Here is a 19486-nt window from a genome sequence, read left to right as displayed (position 1 = left end):
AACTGGGACTGTGGGTGATCCCATCCGGAATTGGGCTGGGCAGAGTTGGACTGCTACACAAGCTAACATGTGCCTGTACTGTTTATGAGTTGTGTTAGGCTGAACTGCAAAACCTTCCGGATGGCATATGATTCGGTGCTGTGAACATCCCTGGCTTAGGAACTATGGCCACTCACCTGCTAGGCTATATCTATTGCTGGTGAGCACAAGAACCAGGGCTGGAAGTGGGCCAGGCTGGACAAGACAGTGGTGACATTTGGAGCATGTCAGGGCTGGGTCTTTAACTGTGGCAGGCTGAGCTAAGCCACAGCATCCACAGGTGTTCATGACAACCAGATATGTTGTGGACTGAGCAGAGCTAGGCTGTAGCAGAAGATGGCAAAAACCAGGGCTGGGAGCTGTCCTTGTTGGGGTCTTTGGGGGAACTGATCAAGCAGTTGCATGCACTGCTGTATGTGTTGGTTGCAATAAGCGACATAGCACACCTGACCTTCACTGAAAGTCAAGAATCAAGAATGAGTTACTCCAAGTGAGGTTTCTTAGAGTACTCCAAAGAAACTACTAGATTCAGAAGCAGGCCTCAAGGAAAATCACAGGATATGTGGTGCAACTTTGGGGAACATGTGTTGGGACTGTGCTGCTTCAGTTGTTGATGCCTGTATGGTTGACAACATGTCCAGATGCATGCCTGTGTCATGACAGTAAGTTGCTCTAGGCCAGTAGTGGATATCAAATGACTCATCTGAGCATGGCAAACAGAACGGGTTGGACAATTCTGGCCAAGCATTGCAACATGTTCCTAGGTTTGTGGATGCAATAGGTGGACCTTGTCAACCATCAGACCTTGGACAGAATTTCCACTGGAGTAAAGAAAGCAACAATTTCTCAAAAGTATCAAAACAACAAAAATAACATCCTTGAGACATTCTTCCCAAATGTGGTTCTCTAAGGCATCATCAAAGACTGATCCCCATTCCTAACATCTCATGTAGTCTGACATCAAGGAATAAAACCTGCTGCTCACTCCACTGCAGACTCAGGACAAAACAAACAAACAAACAAGCAACACTGAAGCATATGTCACACACACATTCCTCCATACCTCAGTCTCTCACCCTAAGCAGAACTCTAATAAATGGACATGGATCCCTCCCAATGATGAACACTATTAAAAGGAAAATTAAAAAATGAGAAAGAAAATATAAATTTGATTTGGTGGTGTTCTGGTTTCTTGAGGCTTACTTGAAGAGGAATATCAGAGGGAAAATAAATGTCTATACTAAATGCCAATTTCACAGAAACCATGAGAAAAAGGGAAAGAAAGCTGTGGGGTTACTGGCATGTATGCCCTTCTCTGAAAATCATCATTCACCTCGTACAAGGCTGAGGATTCAATTCATAGGAGAGAGCTGAGAGGAGGGGAGTTCTGGGGTGGGAGCACTGAGGAGCAGAAGAACAGATTCTGAATCTCCACTGAAGCCTGAGGCACTAGATTGCTTGGTGTCTAGGATGCCTGTGCAGCAGAAGGGAGAAACAAAAAAGCCAACCAAACACACAGGGAATGATTTTCCACACTCCTCCAGCACTGATGCAGACTCAGAAGGCAAAGCTACCCCAAATCAGTGCAAGTAAACCTCTTCTTTCCTCAGAATCTCTAGAGTGTAGGCCCTGGCTGAGGATCTCATTGCACTTGGCAGCCATGTTTTTATAACCTATCTCAATTGAATTCTAACTAGACAGCATGGGTCAAACTGAGAGTCAATCAGCATCTTTTCTCAGGAACAGATGTCATTAAGCATTCCTACAAACAGAGATGGGGAACTGGATACATTAGCTGTCTCACAGAAATCAGTAATTACCGTCCTATTGCTGCCACTCAGGTTTTGGACAACTTCCTCTCTTATCATCAAAATAGACAAATGCAATGCAAGCCTCATTACTGTTCCAGATGCAAGACTACAGGAGAAATCAGATGGACAGCTACTCACAGATACAGGAGCACCAGGCTTGTAGCCACCAGAACCCAGGTTTCTAAGGAAAAGTCTGACATCAGGTCCGTTGCCACTCACTACTGCAGCTCTCTCCTCTGAGTGTTCTCTGCAGCTGTGTGTGCTGCTCTTTGCTGGGCTGTGCGTGCACAGCTACCCTGCCCTGTAAGCTGTGATCCAGTCAAGGTGACTGGAATATTTATGTACTGAGAAATTAGGTGTGGCTGGAACTGCAAGAGTAGATGATTTACTTTTGCCCTGCTTGCCATCTGGGCTCGCTCCAATTTGGCAGTTGGCAAAGAATCTTAGACACCCCTTGGTTATCTCTTAGGCTCATATTCTGTGTTATATCAATTCTAAAAAAAAATAATAAATGTTATTGATTTCCTAGTTACATCAGAAACACAAGTGAAACTATGATAGCAAATCTCCTCAAACTACCACTGTCTCTACAGCTTACCACATTTAAATAATCTGAAATTCACACAAACAACCTACACCAAGGCATCTTACTCATGAAGCTTCCTCTGACTGCCAAGAGATAGGAGTAGACCTTCTGCTACTCCTCCCTCAAATCCCAAAGCACACAGAAACCCTACTGGTAGCATCTTTCTTCACCAAACTCCTCAAACACACCAAGCACTCTCTCCTCCAGATATCATCAGACCCATACATTCATTTGTGTCACTGTCCTTATTGCCCTCCAGCATCACCATCACCTCCACCTGTGCTTTCATTACCACATCACAAGCATCTCAAAGCCATGCCCTGGTTCTCAATCTCTGTTATACCTCTAGTGTCTAGCACAGTGGGTGTCATCAGGTTGGTTGAGTCAGGTAATATTGCTAGACCCTTTATAACCATTCTCAGTGACTCTGTGGAGAACATTGCATCTTCCTGGATTATTACCACAGCAAGAGGAGCTATCAGGGCCTCAGTCCCCATGACTAACATGGTGGGTGATCCACTAGGATTCTGTTGCCACAGAGTTCCTGAAGTGTGGGGCAGATGGAATCTTTGCTGCCTTTGGGCTACATTAATTCAGGCTGTGTTCTGTGTACTCAGAGCCCAGCAATAGATTAATTAGATTTCATTCACTTGGATTCTCTATCTACAGGAAGCTCATGTACACCAAGAATGGGTGTGAAGTAAAAACACAAGAGAACAGGCCAAATATCCACATGGATCTCTACTACCTTGGCCATCAACGTTGTGGTAGATGTCACCGTAGGTAGCATAGACTACACCCAGAGTTTTAAAAAGATAACTCTGTATTTCTTCTTTGGGACTGAAGGGATAGAAAAACATACCATCCAACTTTCTAGTCAGTAGGAGGCATATTTAATGGATGGTTTCCATACCTTAATCTGATATGGAAACCAGCCCACAAAGGCTGGGAGAAGGCATAGGATGTCCCTTCTGTCCTCCTTGCACTGCTCTGAAGCCATTGAGCAGAGTCAAGTAGGACTTTATCATTAGTGCACATGTTCTAGCTCCTCCTGCAATGTCTCTCTAATAATAGACAACTCTTGCGCCTCTCCACAGCACTGCATGGCTTACAAAATATCTCACACCTTTCTTAATCAATCCTCATGGCAGCCCTAGGAGATAAGCAGTAGTGATAATGTGCTGGTTCCCACCTTTGCGGAAAGTCATGCAATTGTGTCAGAGGACATGGGTGTGAAATGAGCATTGCTCTCGGTTAGCAAGGCTATGAGGGATTCTTGGCTGCGTGGCAAATCCCGGAAGAATGTGTCTGGTCACCTCATTGCTGCCTCACCCCATTGTATGGATACTCAATCACCTGTCTGATATTTCATTGAATTCTCCTGAGGCTGGTGGTGTTGTTTTTCTGCAAATTTGAAATGATTCTTGTAACTGCTTTAACACCTGAAACTAATCAATCAGATTATGGTAAAAGCGTCTTTAACAACTTAAGTCAATGATACTCAGCTAAAAGCATACAATAATGTAATTGAGCCACAATGTTCCCCAACATCCTGTTACGTGCCAATCTTTGACCTGGAGCTTGCCATAATATAAGGATTGTTTTCCTCAAGAAATGTCTTGATGATATATTGGAACAGATGGCAATAATTGAGGTACAAAGAGTTTGTTTATTTGCAGGTTTCAACTGTTACAACACATGAAATGACACATTTTGGCTTCTCACCACGGAAAGCACAAAGCATATGGTGCATCTTATAAAGGGAGACTAATGTGAAACTTCAAAGAACAATGGCTTAAAAGTTGAAACTTATATTTGTACTTATATATAGGGGAAGAAAATAGTTTAAAAAGATAAAAAGATGTTTCTTGTAAAAGCCTTCTATTCATAGCAAGGCTTAGTTGCCCTGATCCTTTCCACTGCCGTTTAGCAACAACAACAAAAAAAGCAAAACAAAAACAAAAAACAATTGAACCAGTACTAGATCAGGTGATTTAAAATTTAATAAAGAATTTGTGATATACGTCTTTATAAATTCCTTTCATTTATGAGCTTTCTTTTTAATTTAGTATTTTTGATATTTTAAGTAATATTAGTTTAGGTTTAGTGAAAATTGATTTTGGATATAAGCAAACCACCTGTCACTAAATAACCACATGTGCTGCGAACCGTGGACTCTCTGGCTTCAGCTGGATGGCTGCAGGTTTAAATGAGTAATAGCTTACTGAAAATATTTTCCCTGAAGCAAAACAATAATGATGGTTTTTAGGATTATTTTTGTAATCATCCTTTTATAATGAAGTAAAAATGAAACAATTGAATGTTGTGCAAAAGCTCATGATGATTTGTGTATAAGTCATGGAGGGAACTTTCTTGAGTTGTCCAATATGAGCATCATGTCGTAGCAGTCCAAGTCGCCACCTCTTCTTGTCTTTTAGCTAATCCATGCATCTTTTGCAAGCTCTGAAGTCAGCTGGAGATGGTCTCCGGCACACTTTGTCATTGTGGAATCAAACAAATAGAAGAGAGACTTTCCCAAGCAGTTAAAACAAGAAGCCGTCGGCCAAAGAGGTAGCAAGCTAACACCCAGGCTGCTCTGTGTGGCGCCAGAGGCTTGTACACTGGGCATTTTGGCCTGTGGCCTGTGGCAATGGTGGCAGTAGGCAGCTGTGGGAGCTAACAACTCTGTGTGAGAGGTCCCAGACACATCTGAGGATGCCGCTTCACCACCCTCAGCCTCTCCCCGCTGGGCTCCATGCTGGGTGCTGAGGCAGGGAAAGGAACTCGCCTTGGGCACCATGAGAGCAGCCTTAGCTTTGTCAACACTGTCCTCCACCTCCGCAAGTCATGGGCCTCCCTCAATGTTAGTGGGCGAATCTGCAGGGGAGCAGTGGAGGCTGCTGCCCTCCAGCCTTGCTCCTACCCAGGGTTTGTACCCACTGTTGCATTGGAACTCCACTTTTTCTCTATTTCTCTATTTCTCTATTTCTCTATTTCTTTCTTCCTTTCTTTCTTTCTTGCTTGCTTTCTCTTCATGGTTAGCTGGTGGGAGCAGGTATCAGTAAGGGAAGACTTCTGGCACAAGACAGCATCAGCTCCTCTGGCTCCATCATATCTACAAGAGGACACTTCTGGATTCTGCTGAGGAAATTCAAATTGGTGTCCTGGGGGAGTAGAACATTGGGAAGACATTCTTGATCAACAAATTCATGCATGACATTTTAGACATCATATATCAGGCAATACCTGGCATTGTTTTTTCTTTCTTTTTTTTTTTTTTAAATCAGAAACAATGTATTTGGAGGATAGAAAAGCCAGGCTAATGTGTGGAATACTGTGGGTCAGGCACATGTTCATAGCCTCATTCCCAGTGACATCCTTGATTCTTTTGCAGGTATAGTAGTTCACAATATTACAAATGTTAATGGCTTCCAGCAAACTCCAAAATGGGTTGATAATATCAGAACAGAAAGAGGAAATGATGATATCATCATGCTAGCACAAATTAAAACAGATCTTGTTGACAAGAAGCAAGTGTCTACTGAGGAGGGAAAGAGGAAAGCCAATGAGCTAAATGCCATGTTTATTTAAACTAGTGAGAAAGCAAAATAAATGTAAAGAAGCTCTTCTGACTTGTGGCAACAGCTTTGCCTGAAATAGAAAATACACAGGACAGAATGAGGAAAGATATGATTGACATAAACCTGGAAAAGCCTCAGGACAGCCAGTCAGCAAATGCTGTTCCTGCTAATGCCGGCCACACCTTCACTTTACCCTGCTCCCAAAGCCCACCAATTTGTCCCGCTTCCTCTCATTGGCTGCAATGTGAATATTGATTTGACCCTCTCTGCTTCGGTAATAACATATGACAGCTCCTCATTGCGACCTGTCTCATGGAGATGATATCTTAGCATCACAGTTACTAAAGTCAGTGTCTTCATTATTTGTATTTTACAAAAAGACAAAAGGTTCAGCATAGTCCAGTGAAAAATTAGATACCTTTTCTTAATTTTTTTCCTTTTTTAATATGATCATGTACTACAAAGCCATGGAAATTTCAGCAGTAGTATCAGTATGGCTTGTTTAAGAAGCAATATGCTCACAGCAGCACTTGGCCTACCTCCTTGAGCTCTTCATGCTTTCCTCACCTTTACTTAGTCATCCCAGCCTGGCATTATGAAGGCCATCCTCTGGTCAACCTCCAGATAGGGCATGCACTGTGTAATGTCCTTCCTTTGCTTCAGTCCCTGCAATAGCTCACAACACCCACAGTTATATTTTGAATGCATTCAGCATTGCAAGACCACACTTGATCTGTCCAATGACTTACTAGTGTTGTTTCAGTCCACCTAGCCATGTGCAGACCATATTTGAAGCAAATGGCATCTTTTGCTTCCTTTCAAGTTGCCCAGAAGTTATAAGTAGATGTTTCCTTGCATGTGTTGGGTTTCGCCAGGCCATAGTGACCCAGTGCATGTACAACACAGTGGATTCCTATCTACATCTAAGGAATTGACCATGGCATCCTCTCCCTAGGAAATCTTATCAACTACCTCAGTATATAGATGGAGAGAGGGCCCCACTTGCAAACAATCACAGTTCCAACAGAAAATTCACAGTGACTGTCAATCCATGTAACTGAAAGATTAGAATGTATGACAAAGTAATCCCCTACCCACAGAGCCTATATCCCTTTGGGGTACCTGTTTGAGTTCAGCTATTCCACACCCAATCCATCTCCTTGCTAATGCATCTGGGAAGGCAGCAGAAGATGGTTCAAGTTTACAGGCCCTTGCAACCATGTAGGTAAACTATTTGAAGCTTGTGGCTATGGAGCTTCATCTGCCTCAATCCCAGCTGTTGCAGCCATTTGGAGAGGGAAGCAGACAACGGAAGGTCTCTATTTCGCCTTCTAATTCTACCTTTTAACTAAAAAATTAAAAATACCCAAGCCTGAGTGCACAGAAATATGAGAAAGAAAAGATTACACAGGGAAACGAATCTTAGAAATACACAGGCAATAAGGAAGCAGTCAAAATACAGGCCAGGCTCTGAATCTTGGGTTTTTGTAGTAAAAACACAGCACTGGGACTGTCAGAAACAGACCCGAATTCTGCAGGACTCACCACAATGTCCCTGCGCTTAGTAGGCACAATGTGACATGTCTCATACTTGTAAGCATTTGCATCAGAGATTAGAAAATCTATACAGGTGAAATTCACACACCATAAATCGAACATTTTAGGGGCTAGCATTGTGGTATAAGAGATTAAGTCACTATTTATAATACTGGCTTCCCACAGAAACACCTGTTCAACTCCCACTGCTACATTTCTGAACAAGCACCCCAGTGAAACACCTGAAAAATGCGACGCATGTGCTTAGGTCCATGATACACAGATGGGAAACCTGGATGGAATTTCAGGTTCCTGGATTTGGCCAAAGTCCTGGATGCTGAGGTCATTTGGGAAGGGAAAATGGTATATAAACTCTCTCTCTCTCTCCCTCTCTCTTTCTCTCTTTCTCACTCCCCTAACTCCATACTTCAAATAAAAAAAACCCCACAATTTTGAATTAATCATAAAAGTACCAACCACTGGAACTTATAAACCTCACATTTTTGGACAACCAAACTCTCAATCTCATTTCATATATGCACATCACTCCAAGAGAAAGTCCTGTTCCACTAAATGCTTTCCTCGCGTTCCTTCTCTCACTTCCTGGAAAGTAATACTGTGTGCTCTGTTCTGACAAGTCGGCCCATTCTGGACAGTTCACATGAAGATCAAACAACATGTGGACTAAGATGGCATAATATGTCAATAGTCATGCGTATGAATCGTAATAATGGTTACATGGTGTTACAGATTATGTATATATCATTTATTTTCCTTCTCATTAATTTATGAATATTTCAGGTGTCCTAACTTTTGACTGTTTCAGAATTGATTGAGGTGAGCCTGAGCATGTATTTTACAGTTAGACTTTTCCATTCTCTTCAGAATATCACCAAATATAGCATTTTTTGGATTACGTGGTATCTCTAGGCCTAATCATTTGAGAAAATAAAAACCATTTCCACATCAGTTGCTCCTCTTTACATTGTCACGGGCAAAAATGGACACCATTCAGATCAGATCAGCTCTGGATGTTGCAGTCACTGGGGAACAAACTAGTGCATGAGAATCATGTGTCTGAGAATCATGTGTCTGAGAATCAAGATGACAGAAAAGGATAAGAAAAGATTTAAACAGATGGAGAAATATTAGAAAGAAGCAGGAAGGGCACATTTCAGGAAATCAGAGAAAACAGACTGATGGTAGAGAGGTACCTGGAGACTGAATGACAACAGAAAGCAACAGAGACAATGATGTGCTCATATAGTGATCAGATACCCTAGCAGCAGTCAGTGAAAGGCAATCTGAACTTCACAGGCAGCCAGAGCTTCACCAGCAACAAAGTTCCACCCAAACTTTTTCTGGAGAGATCCCTGATCAAATAGCCATCAGATGCAGAACTTCACGTGTGGCACAACAGGCAACATTTTGTACACAATGGGAAAAGCTATGAGAATTGCAAAGACAACATTAAGCTATGCATCCATTTAGCTGGGAGGGAATACATTGATCTCTGTGCATTGCACTGATTCCACATCAAAAATAACACCGACTTTGACATCTTATGTTCAAACAAGACCAGCACCAACAACAGCCTAGTTCTTTATGACACCTTGTGACTCCCTATTCCTGGGACATACCCCAAGTGGAAGTGGGAGAAAGGTTGTATAGACAATGGTGCAGCATGAACAGGGGATCATAGAAGGTAGAGTGGTGAGCCTGGAGCGAGGGCTACAGAGACCATGGTGGAAGTCTAACGTGAACCCAGATGTGAAACTCACTGGAGGGAGTGGTGCAAGTGACAGGAAACAAAGAAACATAAATCAATTGCAATAAGTGAAACCGAACTTTAGAACAATGAGTGAAACAGCTTAGAATCCTGCCCGAAAAGGAGAAAAATCAGCTAACCAAAATTAAAATGACCAAAAACAAAATATGAAACAAAGGCACAACAAATGTTATTGAAGACTCCCCTACAAAGTGGACAAAGCATTTGTCAAACTCAGAGGTAACTGAGAGGTACATTGAGAAAAATGGGGAAAACAGAATTCAGAAAACTCATTACAAAGCTTCTTATTAACAAGGAAAAGAATATAAAGGAGTTCAAACAATTTAAGGAGTATATCACACATGAAATAGAAACACTGAAACTAAATCAAGCAGAATTATTGAAGGTGAAAGATGCAATAGAGCAAATTAAAGATTCACTGGAAGAATCTTGATTGAATTTGAACTGTAATACTGCATCAAGGTGGAGGAATCTACCAGGGGGGAGGGGATGGGGGAGGGGTGGGAGGATTCCCAGAGCCTATGAAACTGTCACATAATGCAAAATAATTAATACAAAAAAAGAAACTCCACCCTGCATCCTATTGGCAAATCAGACTATAGGGATATTCAAAGGCAATCAAACCTACAGGACCGCTATGGTCATGACCACATCAGTCTCCTGATTCTGCCCATGGAGTGAGTGCAACAACACTGTGAAGGAAGTGTGGCAGATATTACCACGGTGTATGGACCCTTGGAAGTGGCCTCCCGAGTGGACAGACTGCCAGAGTACTGTGACTCCCAGGAGGATGGCGCCTGGCTTTGCAGTGACCAATTTGTTTCCCACCTATACAAATTTCACTTTCCCAGGATGATAATCCTGTTCAATCTGTATCTGCCCAGCCCTGGAATGCTTGGGTATTGTGCACCAGTAGGGGTGGATGCTCTGCTATATCAGCTTTTGCATTTATTGATAAGGTTGTGATAAGAAACTTTATCTATAGCAATGATGCTTTGGGGGTTTGGGAAGAGGGTGTATCGGTTAATTGTAGTGCTAATGTTATTCATGATCCTGCTTATGTATGTATGCAATCCCCATTTATGTTTATTGTTTCTACGGTTTTGGACCAGTTGGATTTTTCAAGGTTTATTGTTTGCATGCCAGTGGGCAGGACTAGTGGGTCTTAGTTTATTGTTGGTTATTATTGTCATCTGGGCACCCACAGCTCCTAATTCGCTCATGACACCAACAACATCAGCAGTAATTGCTTGTTCGGGCAGTGCTAGTGCTTCACAACAGAGAACCCCCAGAAGTATGGCTGAGCATGCTGGACCGATAGTCAAAGATGGGTAAGTATCTGATAAGGCTTTACCAACCTAAGACAGGCACCGCATTCACAGCCACGTGGTTAGCCCATGACGGGTAAGGAGAGCCCTAACTCGGAACACCTAAGACAGGCGCGGTCCCTTGCTTATTAAAACAAAAAAGGGGAGATGTCGGGAGCACTGCATGTATGCCCTAAGATGGCGCTGAGACCTCTCCTCCCCATGGAGCTTGGCAGTACACAGGTCTCAGGAAGTGCCTTCTGATTGGCCCGTGGCTGTATGCTGGGCGCGTGTGCTATGTGTGATCAGAGCTATGATTGGCATGCCTGCCGCGTGCATCGGTGACCTTTAAGCTGATTGGACTAGGATTGTATTTAGCAGTGGGGGTTCCAGGAAGAAACAGGACAGGACAGGAAGAAGACAGAGACGGAGATGGACGGATGGACGGACTGAGACAGACAGGGTACGACTGGGACGGGCTGATGGACAGAAGAAGACTAGGGGCGATGAGGAGACTGGGGAGTGAAACAGAGAGAAACGGAAGAAAAACGGGAAGTAGTAGAAGTCGAGTTGACTGGCTGGGAAATGGACTGGTTAGAAAAATAAAGTTCCTCAGGAAACAGAGCCTGGAGTATCGGGTGGATTCTTCTGCGGGGCGGAAGACCCCGATAGGCCAAAATTAAAATCAAAAATACAGAGTCCAGAGGAACGTTTTGTTGTTCACTCATTTCTTTTTAAATTTCCAAATAAAAGTGATTTGAGGCAATTCTTGTGGATAAAACATGAAATTTTGTATTAAGGAGAGTTTTTTGGAGGGGATGTGTCTTTTGAACAGAGAATATGCCAAACAAATTATGTAATGTCTTAATTTCTGTGTCATGAAATCTGAGTGTGGCTTCCTGAGTATATGAAATGACTGCAGAATTTAGATAATTTTCATCAAATGTGCTGCCATAACTCAGATTTATTATTGGTAATAAATAAAGTCATTTATTTTAATTATTAAAGTTTATGAGATGTATTAATGTAGCTAAAATTATATGTAAATAACAAAAACGACTCTTTTCTTTAGCAAGCTGTAAGTGGTGTTTCTGGATGGTTCCTAAACTCCAATCTTTCCTGTTTTCTCCTTTGACAGGATTGGAATGTTGTTAGGAAAACTAAATAAGTGGTTAGAACAGGTCATGCTGGGCCCAGCTTGGTAGCCTAGTAGCTAAAATCCTCGCCTTGAATGCACCGTGATCCCATATGGGGGCTGGTTCCTATCCTGGGAACCCTGCTTCCCATCCAGCTCCCTGCTTGTAGCATGGAAAGGTATTCGGGGATGGCCCAAAGCATTGGGACCCTGCAACTGAGTGGGAGACCCAAAGAGGTTCTGGGCTCCTGGCTTCAGATTGGCACAGCACCAGCTGTTAAAGCCACTTGGGAAGTAAGTCAATGGACAGAAGATCTTCTTCTCTTTCAATCCTCCTCTCTGTATACCAGACTTTTCCAGTTTAAAAAAAAAAAAAAAAAAAGACATGACGTGCTAAATCTTAGGTTTTACTGGAACATAACTGAATACTATTTTAGCATTTAAGCACTTAAATGGAAAAGGTAAAAGTTTTACAAGCTTACCAAAAAAGATGTACTTAAACTGTAACTTGTAGACTCACTCAAAGCAAGCGAACATTAATTTTGTAGACAGCGATTGTTAATTTAAGGTCTGGACATGGGAGTTTCAAGACACCCTGCCCAAGGCAGACATGTGGCAGAGGAGCTTGGATGCTGCCTGGAAGCCCACAGCACTTTTTTGAGAGCCAGGGCTGAGTCCGTAAATGTCTCCACACCAGGTTGCTGAGAATGCACACCCTGGGAACAACTGAAATGGCTCAGCTAGTCGGGGCCCTAACAGTCTTGCTGGGGACTCCCACAGAGTGACTAGACACCAAAGGTCTTTTCTCTGAAGTAAAAATTTGGGATGGGTAAGCAGAAGGGCACCATATGAGTGACATAAACTTAGCCTGTATTCAGCCTTAGTTCCTAGTAACAGGCTCCTTGTCTTCTCTGCAGCTGCCCCCTTTCCAATGGGCCTGGAAGCTGTGCCCCTTCACTGCCCAGCCAGTACCAGCCCACAAGGTCACTATTAGCATTCCATGTGACTGGCAAATGCTGAGGATGTTGAGACTTTGGGGAGCCCTTATTTTCCATCTTCCTCCCCCATTTCCTGTCTTCAGCAGGCAGAATGGGATGATGCAATGTGCCATCGTGTTCACTGCTTTCTCTTCCTTTTTGTGTGCATGGTTTATCTCTATTAGGCTCCCAGAGAACACCCACAGGTACATTATGAGTGAAGCATGGTGGGGGGACAGTGTGCTTACAAATTGCCAGTCTCAAGTGGCAGTCTGGGCTGGCACAGTGCCATAGGTCCCAGCACAGGATCCCAATGTAGGGATACCGGAGAGCAGGGCACCACCTCTCAGGGTGAGAAGATGGATAGAAATATGCTCAGAGCCTTGTGTACATGCAGTGTATCCTGTGCCTAATCAAATGTCTGTGAAAATGGAAAGAGGAAATACAGTAATATAAAATGGGTTGGCAATTTCTGGTAGTATAATGTCCTTAACCAGTATCTCAAGTTTCAGAAACGATTAAGGGCAAGGTTTATCAACTCAGAAGAATCACGCATTGCACATTGTATCCTGGGGAATTTTCCTCTATTTTCTGCCTGACCTGTGTAGTCAGTTGTTAATTCCAGGAGTGTTTATGACATACTTGTACCTGCTGTGGGGTTGTTTAAAGCTAGGCCATGTTCAGCCTAAGCCATTTACAGTGTCTCAATTAAGACCTCTTATGCCATGACGGACTGGAAAGTAGACACCATGGGAGGAGCACCCAGCAGGGTGGGTGTGCACACCACATCTGGCAGACACCCATCCTGCCTACAGTCCCAGTGAGAGCAGTGACAGAAATCTGCATATAATGTAGGTGAAGGTTGGAGCCTCTGTGACATCTTCCTCTGTGACATCTTCCTCTGTGACATCATCCTGTGTATTGGTAACAGGAAGGGGTGTGCCAAAGATAGAGGTAGAGCATGAGAGCCCTGCGTAGAGCTCATGTCCTGGTAGGAGAGCTCCTCGGGAAGTGTATGTGGGGGTGCAATAAATGTGGGTGAGGGAGAAGCAGGGCTGTACAGAGAAAAGGTGCAGGTGGGGGGAGGTAAGGTTAGGGCAGGCTAAGGGCGGGCACATGATGGTGAGTGTGGGCACAGGAAGGCCAGGGTAGACACGGCGGGGCTAGGGTTGGCCAAGAGTGGGCATGGGCTGGCACAGGGGAGCAAAGACAGCCTTAGGGTGGATTGTGAGTCCTCTCCCACCCAGACATTATCACAACTCCAGGGTAATGGAGGTAAGGGAGGTGGGTAAGAGTGGGCACAAAACGGCTGAGGGCTGACTGAGGCCTGTCTTAGAGTGGGCTGAGGATGAGTTAGGATGAGCTAACTGTGGATAAAAGTGGGCTGGGCATGGCACAATTGGGCTGAGGAGGGCAAAGTTGGGAGATGCTGTGCTAAGGTTTGGCTTAGGTGAAAGATGAGATAGGGATGGCAGGGTTGATGGCAATAGGGCAGGCATGGCATGAGGCCCACGCCAGGGCAGTGAGGGAAGCATTGAAGCCAGGGGCTGATGGTTTCATTTGTAAGCCATTTGTGGCAGTCTTGGTAGTATGGGAGTGAGCAGGGAGAACTATGGGTACTTCTCTGCCCAGACAGATCTTCCCTTTCTCATTCCATGGCATAGATTTGAGTTTCTGGAAGTCATTGCCTCTGTTGACAAATTTTGGGCATTGGTTCAAAAATACTCTTGTGAAGTCTAATTTTTTCCCAAGATATGTTTATTTGAAAGACAATTTAAAAACTGATTGTGATCGTCTATCCTTCAGTTTACTCCCTACACTGCACCGATTGTCAGGCCTGGTTGACAAGGAAGCCAGGAGCCAGAATTCTTTCCTGGTTTCCAAATCTGTGGCATGGGCCAAAGTTACTGGATTTTCATCTGACAGGTTCCTGGTCACATGAGCTAGAGACTGATTTAAAATTTTGTATTTAGGCTTGAACTGGTATTCCTGTATGATATGCTGGGGAGCAGGAAGCTCCCCTGTGACGTTCTATTATCTAGTGGATTCCAATCCTCTAATTCAGATGGTGGGGTCCCACTTCTGGGCTTTGTGGACATCACACTGAGGATCACTACATGAGGTGGGCTGGGGACCTTACCTCCCCAGAGGAGGAGGCCTAGGCTTGCCAGGAGAGCATCATTTCTGGGAGCTAGTGTGCTTCTTGGGACTATACCTGGGAGGGACAGGTCCAGAGCCTGGCTGGATTGCAGCTATGAAGGAGTCAGTCATGTCTGCGTTTCTCTGGCGAAATGTTGAGTGGCTCTAAAAAATCATCAAAAGCAATCTTTTCATTAGGAATCAGCCAGAAACAAATATGCTTCAAAGTAGTGATTCCTAGACAATTACTGGCCTCCCAAAATTACAGTAGGTGGTGAGGTGCTGGCCTGGAGCTGTGTTCCTCTCCTCCCATACTGAGTTTGCAGTGCAACTGTGTGTGTGTGTGTGTGTGTGTGTGTGTGTGTGTGTGTACGTGGAACTCTCTGTTCAAACCAGCTCCTTTGCTCATTGTGCGTGTGTGAAGGGGATGGCAGAGAACACATGCAGTGTGTCTCCATCAGTAAACATGGCAAAACTTGGTAGGAAGAAAGAGGCAAAGTAGCATCTTTGGTGGCTCAAGGTCGGATGCCTTCTTAGGACACATATGGGGAGAACTTCCATCCTTGGTTGAATCTCCTACATATATATGCACCACATCCATGACAAAAACAAGGAGACAGGAACTGAGTTTTGATGTTTCATGTGGTGGCATGGACCCAATAACTTGTGCCGCTACTTGTCGACTCCAAGCATGTGTGTTAGCAGGAAGCTGGCACTGGGAGTGGAGCTAAAATTGAACTCAGGTACTCTGATAAATGATGGGGGTGTCTGTTGGCAACGCCCTTGTCGCCACGTACCCCGAGCCGAGTGGAGGGACTAGGGTTACAACAAAGACAACGCAGAGAGGCAACACAAGATAACACGCAGTACACAGAATGCCGATCGATGACAGATTGATTTTTATTGCAACTCCAGGCTTTCTTTTATACTCTCCCTAGCTCCTCCCAGTGTTTATCCAGTCCTCAAGGGGCCACCCTAAATCCTCGAGTTCCTCCCATTAGTGGCCACCCTAAATCCCTTGAGTTCCTCCCAGTGTTTATCCAATCCTGTTGTGGCCACCCTAAAGACCTTGAGTTCCTCCCAGTGTTTATCCAATCCTGTTGTGGCCACCCTAAATCCCTTGAGTTTTATCCAATCCCTTGGCAGATAACTTGACAAATAGGAAGCAGGAACTTGGTGGTTAAGCCAGTGGCTAGATGTATCAGGCCAAAATTGCTCATCCTGTTTCCCTCTGAGAAACAAGCTAAGCTGTGGAGTTAATCCTTGGGAGACCGGGGCCTGAATGTCCCCCTTTTTTTGTTTTTTTAATGGACGCCTGTCTTAGGTTGTCCAGCAATCAGTTGACGCCTTACCCATCATGGGGAGCCCCACCTGGGCAATCCCTGTCTTAGGTTGGTCATTAGCGCTGCCAGATCTTACCCGTCTCTGGCTGCCCATCACACCAAGTTCGCCAAACTTGAGCGCTAGGGTTTTCCACAGCCAAAACCATCATGGTTTGTCAAATAATGACCTGTTCCCAGGCTTGTTGCCTGCATAGGCGGCAAAGAAGACTAAACAGTACTGCAATCATGGCTATGACCATCAGCCCCATGGCCAAGATTCCGCTTTGTTCCTAAAACATCCATGCTGCCAGTTAAGTGCCATTTCACAGGGGTAACACATATATGATGGTAAATCAGGGAGCAGCTGGAGATCTGCATTTCCCATGGGCACGATACCAGGAAGTTGCCCCACTGCTGTCAGGGTCTTCTATCCTGCAAGAACATCATTAGGAGTGGGATCATGTTGAGTTGGAGCCAAGGAGATTTGTCGTGTAAGTCTCTCAGGAACCCATCTAGGTGTTTCTTCATCCTGGGGGAAAACACAAACGGAGCCTCGCCCCCACATTAGTACTGGATCTGGTCCTCGCCATTTATTTGTGGCCAGATCTTTCCATTTTACTTGGCCTTTATTCTCATTAGCAGGGCGAAGCCAATGGCGCTCTGCAGGAGCTACATCATTAGTGACAGTTAAAAAATTTAACACATAGATGGCAGATGCCAGTAAGGAATGGGGTGAGCTGCAATGCTCAGCCACATCCCCCTTCTTTATTTTTTCTAGATAAACTTTAAGGGTGCGGTTAGCACGTTCAACAATGGCTTGACCCTGAGGATTATAAGGAATGCCTGTTTTGTGAGTTATATTAAAATCTTGGCAGAACTTCTCAAAACCCTGGCTAACATAGGCCGGTCCATTATCGGTCTTGATTTGTTTGGGGACCCCCATATAGGCAAAGGCCTGTAAACAATGGAAGCACAAAAAACAAACCAATCATCAATATTATTCTGCAGCCATACCACCTGTTGGGAATCATAGGGGATGGATCCAATTAATACCTTAACTTTGGAGCAAACTAGAAAATTTTTGTCTCTTTTTGATAGTAGCACTGGTCTGACTTCTATAGGGCTAGTAACACAGCTCTTACGGTTCCAGAATTCCTCTACATGTCCAGCTTTACCTATCCATTACCTTTGTAAGTATTTCAACCGTTGCGTTGCTGAGCCTTTTAAAAAGTAACTAGCTCATCACCTACGTCATGAGCCACATCCTTATGTGGCTACATCAGTTGCTCGTGATCCCAGTGAAGTATAAAAGAGGATGTAAGCCGCGGAAGATTTCACAGAAGAAACAGAGATGTCAGAAACTTCATGGTCATCAAACTTGAACCACTGCTGTTTTGCTGCATTTTTACAGTAGGCAGTGTTGTGGCCTCCATCCAGTCCGCCGTAGTGATTTGAAACAGAAAACAAGTTATACTTCTTCAAGTTGTTCTTTGGGCCAATGACATACTGTGACAAGTCAAGATTTTCTAATGGGAAGTCCACAGATGTCTGTAATTTTTGCTTCCACCTGCCATCATAGGAAAAACGTTTCAGATGCACCAACAGCACAGGTGGCAGTTTCCAGATTTCTATCTTTTTTGAGGAGTCACGGCGAGCTCTGCAATGACTGCAATAGAATCTGTTGTTATCTGTAAGTTTCTCTTCTTTGGAAAATAATCTAAGGCAATCCTGAAGCGTACATTTACTTGTGGATGCTAGTGGTAGAGACAAATACATGAAGGCCTCAAAAGTCCTGGACTTTTTGTGACAGGTGAGGCAATGTACTGTGGATTTGAACTGACCCTGAAAAAGTGCGACAATAATAGATTCATTGAGCTGCTTGTGCTTCTGCCAAGCATATTCTGCAGCCTTAAAGTCATCAAGATGATCATTATTTTCTTCTTTATGTCTCTTCCGATTATCAGCTTTGTTTAGATCTTCATGGAGACCATCCAAGAGGAACAGGAGCAGTTCCTGGGAATCTTGCTGGTTGTACCCTGCGAACTGATCGTTGATTTTCCCAATGGTGATTTTAAAGTCTTTTGGACTGATATATCTATACTGCCCCATCCACAGAGCTTTCATGATTATTCCAAATTCTTTAGCCACTTCACCTTTATGCCCCAATAAATTTGACTGGTTAATATCATCCTGGTAACAGTTTCGCTTGAAGTAGTCCGCCAAATGCGGAGCATTACACAGGCACTGCAGTATTGAGTTCATGTAACAAGTGTTTCCTAGATTACAGAGTCCTGTGAGAGCTGGTCCAGAGCCTCCAAACACAGGATTGAGGTTCCGAATCTGAGAAGCAGAAAGTCTCGAGATCTCAGCTTTAGGATAGGATGTCGGCTTATTTTCCCAATTAACTGTTGGAGTCATTGTTGGCTTCCTTTTCTCTTCTTCCTGGATGACCTGGGATATATCTGGGGAGGAGTAGGAGTGCTTCAGTTTGGACGGTTCCCTATCCCATTTAGCAGGAATCTGTGGCTTGGCTTTACGAGTTGCAGGGGTGGAAGGAGGTGCAGATGAAGGAGCCATTTCCGGTGGGTACATATGAACAGTGTTGGTGGGTGAATGATAATAACGAAAGGTTCCAGTGATTGGGTCAAGAAACTTGGCCCAGCCAGAAGGCAGTCCTGGCACAATCCTCCCCATTTCTTCACTTCTTGCTCTTGTCAAAGGTTCTCGTTGAGCCTTGCCTGAACTTGAATCTCTGGTCACTGATGCAGGGGGCAAGTCTCCCGCCGACTTTTTCTGCACTTCAGGCGTTGTGCATCTTTTCCCCCTGTCACAGACTGGTTGGGAGTCACCTTGAAGATGTCTGCCCAAACCTTTTCCAGTAAAGTATCCCTGTCTATTAAGCATATTTGGCACAGGCTGAGAGGTCAATACAACATTCATGGCACTCAACAAATCTCGTCCCCACAGATTGATAGGAATATGTGGTAAGACATACGGCTGGAAAACTCCTGAATGCCCCTCTTGATCCTTCCACCTCAACAACCTGGCGCTTTTCTGTGGCTGCGAAGTTCTTATCCCTTGGAGAATGGTTGGGGTGGCCTCTAATGGCCAGGAACTTGGCCACTGTGCCTGGGATATAACTGTACTGTCAGCTCCGGTATCAAGTAAACCTGTGAATTTTCTCCCTTCTATTTCTAACTGTAAGGTGGGTCGGGTTTGCATGTCGGAGACCCAACATGCCAAGGGGCCAGAATGTCCAAATCC

General features: G+C 44.2%; 1 protein-coding gene and 1 pseudogene across 1 annotated transcript; one reads left to right on the top strand and one right to left on the bottom strand.

Moving 5' to 3' along the window:
* The first annotated feature begins 680 nt into the window (after positions 1–680).
* Positions 681–6272, top strand: LOC131483160 (ras-related protein Rab-6A-like; annotated as a pseudogene).
* Positions 6273–17425: 11153 nt separating this feature from the next.
* On the bottom strand, positions 17426–19063 carry LOC131483206 (ubiquitin carboxyl-terminal hydrolase 8-like; the record flags this gene model as incomplete). Its single annotated transcript, XM_058680650.1, has 1 exon — positions 17426–19063. A coding segment is annotated over one exon (1575 nt), but the record flags the coding sequence as incomplete, so codon positions are not given.
* Positions 19064–19486: the final 423 nt, after the last annotated feature.

Source organism: Ochotona princeps, chromosome 24 (genome assembly GCF_030435755.1).
Source record: "Ochotona princeps isolate mOchPri1 chromosome 24, mOchPri1.hap1, whole genome shotgun sequence".
Classification (NCBI taxonomy): Eukaryota; Metazoa; Chordata; class Mammalia; order Lagomorpha; family Ochotonidae; genus Ochotona; species Ochotona princeps.
The sequence above is the reverse complement of the archived record's forward strand: the minus strand, read 5'-3'. Positions and strand labels throughout refer to the sequence as shown.